Genomic DNA, 7833 nt, shown 5'->3' on the forward strand with positions numbered 1-7833 from the left:
CATTCCTGAAAAGGCATTTGCACGATGAAAACCACAAGAACCATTGGTAACAAAGCAAGGCAATATGAAACCATGCATTATAGTACAAATCTGCTTTATTTAGCAATACAAGTGAGCAAAGAGCAGAGGAAGCATCACAGGGATACAGACCCCCGTACATCATAGAACTAGTCACTTGTGCTTTCATGATCACTGCAAGGGAGGAACACAACACCTGTGAGATGGGACATACTGGGCCAGTGGAAAGCTAGGGGGATTGCCCTGTTCTGGAGTAGGACCCAGACAGGGACCTTCCGATGGTGAGCAATGGAAGCTCAGATGCAGCAGGTGTGGCAGAGAGGACATGAGGGCACTCAGCAACTTCAGTTCTAACTCAAGGAGTAAGAGAAGAAAGAAGCAGGAGAGAGGAAGCAACTGGAGGAAAGGGCAGTGAAGCCAGAGAGGGAGCCTGAGATGCTGTGGGACCACGAGCCCATGGCAGGTGTTCAAGGCCTGTAGCCCTTCCTGCCGGAGGAGGAGGTGGTGGTGCTGAATTTGACAGTGGAACTGCTGCCCCCGGAGGAGCTGAGGCCACCACCTATTGCTCTGCCACTGCTGGAACTGAAGCCACCTCCAACGCTGAGACCACTGCCGTAGGAGTAGCCACTGCCTCCGCCCATGCCGTAGCCGCTGCTGACACCGCCTCCGCCCATGCCGTAGCCGCTGCTGACACCGCCAGCACCGCCAGCACCGCCATAGCCAATGGAGGTGGTGGACTGTACCACGGCTGGAGAGGCAAGGGGACAAGACCATGACAAGACATGGTGAGCTCACTCTGCCACACAGAGTCCAGTCAGAAGAGCACAAGGGCAAGGGAGGGAGGCAAGTGAAGGTACTTACAGATGTTGACTTGTCCAGCGCCTTCCCCATACAGCCTAGGAGAGAGGAGACACAGCCATTATGAGACCTCAGAGCCAGAGCTGGACCAGCGTGGGAAGCTTTGGCGTGAGGAGAGCCCATGGGGAACGTGCCTTCTACGTGGTTTTCTGGGAGTGGCATTATGGCCACGACTAGAGTGCCTTCCAGTGGTGCTCACTGGCTGGACACCTTGGAGATGGACCCAGATGTTTGAGGAGGTTGTGTGAGTTACTCACCTGCACTCCTCGCCCTCCAGCAGCTTCCTGTAGGTGGCGATCTCCACGTCCAGGGCCAGCTTGACATTCATGAGCTCCTGGTAGTCCTTCAGTAGCTGCGCCATGTCCTGCTTGGCCTTCTGCAGGGCGTTCTCCAGCTCGGCCAGCTTGTTCTTGGCATCCCTGAGGGCCAGCTCCCCACGCTGCTCTGCATCGGCGATGGCGGATTGCAGGCTGGTGCACTAGAGGGGAAGATGGGCAGATGAACCTGCAATGTGGACTCCTGAGGAGATGAACCATGGTTCTTCTTTCCCAGTGAGGAAGAGCTCTAGAGCCCAGATTCCATGGAAAAGGAGGTTTGATTCTTTTTGTCCAGTCTTTTTCCATTCTGCAACCCTGAACTAGGCTAGGAGCTCCCTATGCGTCTCTGTGTTAACCACCCTAATGAAGATGGAGGTGGTGAGTGCTGGAAGATACTACAGCAGACCCAAGACCAGGGGACATTGGAAGAAATGGACCCACTGGCTTCTTCTGAATGTTGACAGTTTGGGTAAGTGCATATGCGTGCACGCTAACTCACACAAAACCACAGACACCCACAGTGAGGAGATGATTTCACTTTAAACTGTTGTGACCTTGCCTTCCTTCCACTTCACATTTTTGGAAAACCCTCATTTGTCTTGTGTCTTTACTCAGCTTCTTTTTACATCAAATCTGAGCATATTTGCAGCACTCTTCCTCACACTTTCTGGCCTGAACTTTTCTTTGCCAACTACTGTCTTGAGTTCCTAAATCAATCATTCCTCTTATTGAATCTCACTTCAGTGCCTCAAGACTGTACCTTTGTACTGTCGACCAGTCGGGATTGGTCCTGTCATGCATTTGTTTCCTGCTCTTGGGTTGGGATCCATCTCTCCAAACTGTGGGAACTCACTAAAGGAGGAAGTACATGTCCTCCCCTCCCTGCTGTTCCCTCAGTGCCCAGGAATTCCCTACATGGTGGTTGATGATCCCTGGTGGTCTAGGAAGGAAAGGATGCTTTTCTCCTCCATGGTCCCCACCATACCTGCTTCTTGACGTGGTCGATCTCAGATCTCAGCCTCTGGATCATGCGGTTGATCTCAGCGATCTCCTGTTTGGTGGTGCGCAGGTCGTCCCCATATCTGCACGCTGAACTCTGCAGCTCCTCGTACTGTAAACCAGAGGGAGAGAGGATGGTGTTCATGGGCTTCACAGGACACTAATCAAGGTTTTCACAAATCGAAACTAATGGTTTCTCCACAAGGCGTTTTAAGAAAATTGGTGTTACAAGGTCATGGACACTGTACGCCCATCACACACCACCCTTGGTAGGACCACTGACTGTCTCGTTCTCTTCAGGACCAGAATATCCTCTGTACTGTTTCTGAGAACCAGCATCAGGGTGAAGCTAAAGCAAAGATCCCTTGGCCTTTATCTATGGTAGCTTTTGTCCTACATTTAGGTTACTTGACTTACTAGACTTGGACATAAATACTGTAAAGATCTACTCTGTTGGTTCAGGGTACACGTTCTTTGAGTGGACCCCCGCTTCCTAGATGTAGATTTCCTGAGTGAAGTCTCGGGAAGCCTTGCTGGTCTTCAGGGGGGAGGTACAGGGATTCTTCAACAGCTTCCCCCTCACTGCTCACCTTGCACTTGTACCAGGACTCAGCCTCCTCCCGGCTCCTGCGAGCGATCTCCTCATATTGGGCTTTGACTTCAGCAATGATGCTGTCCAGGTCCAGGGTGCGGTTGTTGTCCATGGAGAGGACGACAGAAGTATCTGACACGTGGGTTTGCATCTGAGCCAGTTCCTGCAGAACATGAGATCGTCAGATCCTCTTTTCCCATGACATTTACAGAGGTACCCAAGCCTAAGATTTTCCATCCTTTGCAAATCTCTTTAGAGTCAATAAAACAGTGTGGAAAGATGCTTACTGCTTCATAGAGGGCTCTGAGGAAGTTGATCTCATCTATGAGAGCGTCTGCCTTGGCTTGTAGATCAACCTTAGTCATGTAAGCAACATCCACATCCTAGGGAAGAAGCCAAAAACTTGGGATCAGATGAGCCAAGCCCTCCTTCCCAGTCTGCTCCTCCTTTAGTCTCGCTGATTATTCTTTTCTCAGAGTCCTCTCCGTCGGCAAAGAAACATGAACCCCTGATCTTACTCATCTCACCTTCTTTAGATTCACAAATTCATTCTCTGCTGACGTGCGCTTGTTGATTTCATCTTCATATCTGGAATTAGAAAGGGTAAAACCTAATTGAGTCAGTGGTGAAGATGATACAGAAAAGGCAGCCTGGGATCCCAACTTCCCACAATGGATATATCCAAATGGAACTTTCCTGCCAGTAAGCCTAAAAGATGAATTCTGTGGTCCCTAAATTGTTTACATCTTTACTCTCCCCATCCACCTGTATGGCCCTTTTGTTCTTTGGGGTTTGTGTTTAGGCAAGAATTGTGGTTTCATTTCCATGGACACGTTTTACTAAGAATCATGCCATCATTTGGACCTGGTCATCTAATAGACTTGAAGCGTGGGCTTCAGGAAACTGAGCCCTTTTCTCTCCTGTAACTCACTTCTTCTTGAAGTCCTCTACCGTGTCCTGCATCCCCCTGAGCTCTGAGTCCAGACGGCTTCTCTCTGAGACAAGGCAGTCCAGCTGTCTCCTGAGATTGTTGATGTACTGCTCGAAATAAGGCTCCAGGCTCTGCCTCACGGTCTTGGTGCCCTGCTCCTGCAGCAGGGCCCACTTGGTTTCCAGGACCTTGTTCTGCTGCTCCAGGAATCGGACCTGGAGAAAGACAAGATGGTTATTTGTCCAACAAAGGAAAGAAGGAAGGAAGGAAGGAAGGAAGGAAGGAAGAGAGGTGAGTTGACTGTCCCCAAGCAGATCTGATGGTCCCCATGGTGCTGGGCTACTCCAGAGCACGTACAGAGGCTCAGGCTGACAGCTCTGCTCCCCTGACTGTTTTCCTTCACACCACACAGATCTCACTGGCCAAGTTTCCCCAGGGAGCTATCAGATAGTCCCTCTTCTCAATTACGGAGCCTGTCAGTCAGTGACTTTCAACATTTCTTTTCTTCCTCTTGATAAGCACAATCACAAATGTACTTTAAAATAGTATTTCTCTCGTATATTGCGCAGAGTTATTTTATAGAGTGTATCTCAGTTAAAGGGATGTCAAATGTTTAGAATCTAATGGTTAAATTCCAACCCTATTGATGATTGGATTTAATCTTCTTTCCCATCTAGTGTATGAGTCCCTCTAAAACAAGCTCCCTTAATGCTCATGATCTGGTTCTACAAGTTAAGTATTTCTATGCACATATACATGTTTCTGAGTCTTTTTTTCCTGTAATTTCCTTTGGTTTTTTATCTTCTTTCCTTCCCCGCCGCCACCCCAGCTAAGGCTCAAGTGCTGTTTCCACTGTAATTCCCTTTTTAATTTCTTAGACCCTTCAGAAGATCAAGCTAACTCGTTCCATTCTCTCAGTTCCTTTCCTTTGCTTGAGGGTTATCAAGAGTGGAGAATGCTTCCCAGACAGGAATGAAGACATTTAAGGGATCAGTAGCTGTAAGTGATTTTTATCACCTTCTACCTGTGGCCCACATGGAGCCTGTCCTGCATCCCAGTGGAGAGCTAGCCCGAGTCCCCTCCTCCCTCTCTCCCGAGACTCCCCCTGGTAGGACATTGGTTGCGTCTCTCGACTGGGGACTCTGAAATCCCAGTGGAGGGCAGGTGCTCCCGGCTCACCTTGTCGATGAAGGAGGCGAACCTGTTGTTGAGGGTCTTGATCTGCTCCCGCTCCTCAGTTTTGATTCGCTGGATGGTGGGGTCGATTTGCAGGTTGAGGGGAGTCAGGAGACTCTGGTTGATGGTGACCTCTTGGATGCCTCCAGGGGGGCAGATGGAGAAGCCAGAGCCCCCATAGCCACCACTAAAGCCAGCTCCACCACCGAGCCCAATGCCACCACCAGCTCCACTGCCGAAACCAAATCCACTCCCGTCTCCACATCCAAAACCAAGGCCGCCTCCAGCTCTGCCGCCATATCCACCACCGAAGGCACAGCTGCCCCCTCCGAGGGAGATCCTCTTGGAGCCCCCTATGCCATAGAGGCTGCGGCTGCCAAAGCTAGCTCCTCCACCCACTCCAGTGAAGCCTCCACTGCCCCTGGAGCGGCACACGGACATGCTGCTGAAGCCAGAGCGGTTGACCCCAGGGACTCTGGCTGAGCCGGCACTGAAGACACGGCGGCTGCCACTTTGGCTTCTCACGGTGGATCTGGAAGTCATGATTCCTGAAGTCGAAGAGGCTGAGGAGGGCGTGAGAGGTGGAGGGTAGAGCTGAGAGGAGCAGATCGGTGAGATGAGGTTCCCAGCAGTGGCTTATATATGGGGAAAATGGGCTGGGCTCAGTGCTGGAAGGTGAGCCTGTAGGTTGGGGAGGCTGGGCTTTACAAAGAGTGAGATCACCCCGAGGCACTATGAAGGTATGAAGTATGAATGTTGCTTCTTTTGCATCCTTTACTCGTGGAGAAATTCTCCTGGCTTCTAGCCTTGACTTGATCACAACACAATAAGTCTGGATGTAAATTCACTGAAGTCATGAGTTAGTCATGTTCTCAAACAAAGGAGGCAAGGAGTTGATCTGTGATAATTGTCCCCTCCTTCTGCTTACTCAGACACTGTTCTGTTTGCCCCTTTCCCACACAGTTTTTCTCTTCCACCAGCACCACCCTTCCCATCAAGTTGGACTGCCTCTGAGAGCTAATAGGCATTTGCCCTGTGGCCTGAGCAAGAAGTGGCTTGTGGTGTTTTTCCGCCATGTTTGCACCTGTCCTTCTGGAGCTCCTGGATGCTTTTCTGGTGGCCTGGCCTGGGAATGGGGGCTATTTTGGGGACATGACCCTCCTTTGAAGGGCAAGAGGGACAAAGGAGCTGAGTTTTTACAGCATAAGAGCATCTCTATCCTGTGTGGAATTGGCCGTTTCATAATAGGATAAGAGATCTCCCAAGCCCACCCTGCCCAGAGATCTGACTTCTTGTGATTTCTACCCATGCCTGCACCTCCCTCCCTAGTGTTTGTTTTCCCATTGAGCTGATGACCCTGTACATTTTTTTTAACCAAATGAAATTCATAGACACCTTTTTCTCTGGTTTTTTGGAATGTTAACTTAGAGTTTAATTTAAAGAAGCCAAAATGAGTAGGACAAAAATCATTAAGGGAATTCACTGCATTTTGATGCCCATAGATTCTGACCTTTCTTATGAATCAAGAATTATATATCTTAATGTGGTGTGCACAGAAAGTTGAGGGGCATATAGAAGCAGTGAATCATAAAAATGTGCCTTTATAAGTGTGATGATGTCACAAGTAAATTCCAAATTTATATTTCTAATCTCAGTGCTTGAAATCTCAAATCCCCAGACACATTCTTAGAGGGTGGGAAGGCTGTCAAGTGAGCATGGTGTTTGGTTTATGGGGAAAGAGATTCATTTCTTAGTCCATACATTAAGTAGTAAGAGGAATATTGAGAGCAATTGTAGGCATGGTGATTTATGAGAATATCTGGTTAATTGACAACCAAGGGAGGAAAGACAAACTCCCCTATTGAGATGAGCCTGAGAAAAGCTCTTGTTACTATTTTATAAGCAATTCAATCTCTCCAGTGTTACGGAGGCACAGCATCCAGGAGAGCAGGGCATTCCCTACCCAAAGGAGTGCTAACTCAGCATCTGGCAGGAAAGAGGTACCTTCTCAAGACAATGGAAGCAGCTCCCCTTCCTCCACCCTGGTTGCACAATGCTTTACTAAGAAATGTGATTCCACCCAATTCTGAGAAAGAAGCTTTCCTTTCCATGGCATGGTGTTCTGAGCTACTCTCTTGGGATAGATTCTTTAGACTTGGCATGGATGAGGCCAGGAGGGGAGGAAAGGTTAGCAAGTCAAGTTGGAGCAACATGCATTTGTCCAATGTCCTGTGTCTATGTCAATGTCCCATGTCTGTGTCTGCTTTCACATTGCAATGGCAAAGTTGAGTAATGGTTGCAACAGAAGTGTGTATGACTGGCAAAGCTTAAAAAATTTATTAGATGGCGCTTTAAAGAAAAATGTGCCAACCCCTGGTTAAGAGCAAGGGCTCTGGAGACAGAGTGCTCAGGCTCACAGGCTCCCGTGGTCTTTATGCAAATTACTCATTTTTAGAGCTGTAAACTGGGGGATGAAAATAGTACCTATCTCACAGTGATGTGAGGATTACGTGAAATAATTCACGTAAAAGGTCTTAGCACTGTGTCTGCACATAAGTTCTCAATGAAGATGAGCTAATATCATCATTATAATGGAAGTATGAAGAAGCTTGGTGTGTTCAGGGACCCACAAGAAGCTTCAAGAACAGAACACAGGGACAAACTGTATGTGTCTGGGAGGGGTGGGGAGAAAATGCGACCAGTGTTGCAGGTTTGTGCCACATTAGTGAGACCAGAAGCCACAGGTAGAAGTTTGTCCTTGCTCCTGGAGGCCATGCAGAGGCACGAGATCAGAAGGGTGATTTGAAAGCTTGCTGGCACTCAGAGCAGCAGGCAGGGAAGAGTTTTTCTCCAGCAGCAGCTCCTTGCTCAAGGGGCTGGAAGAAAGCGGTGGTCAGAGGAAGGCAGCATCCAAGTCCTAGGAGAGAGCCTGGCAGGCTGCC

At 49.0% G+C, this 7833-nt stretch overlaps 1 protein-coding gene across 1 annotated transcript; it reads right to left on the reverse strand.

Annotated features, from left to right (window-relative positions):
* Nucleotides 1-485: 485 nt before the first annotated feature.
* Nucleotides 486-5434, reverse strand: KRT6A (keratin 6A; the record flags this gene model as incomplete). The annotated part of the gene is made up of 9 exons (XM_082666293.1): nucleotides 486-766; nucleotides 880-914; nucleotides 1134-1354; nucleotides 2179-2304; nucleotides 2783-2947; nucleotides 3072-3167; nucleotides 3312-3372; nucleotides 3716-3930; nucleotides 4895-5434. 9 exons carry the CDS (start codon nucleotides 5432-5434, stop codon nucleotides 486-488), a joined length of 1740 nt encoding a protein of 579 aa, XP_082522419.1.
* Nucleotides 5435-7833: the final 2399 nt, after the last annotated feature.

This window comes from Grampus griseus, assembly GCF_964374135.1.
Source record: "Grampus griseus genome assembly, chromosome: 11".
Lineage (NCBI taxonomy): Eukaryota > Metazoa > Chordata > Mammalia > Artiodactyla > Delphinidae > Grampus > Grampus griseus.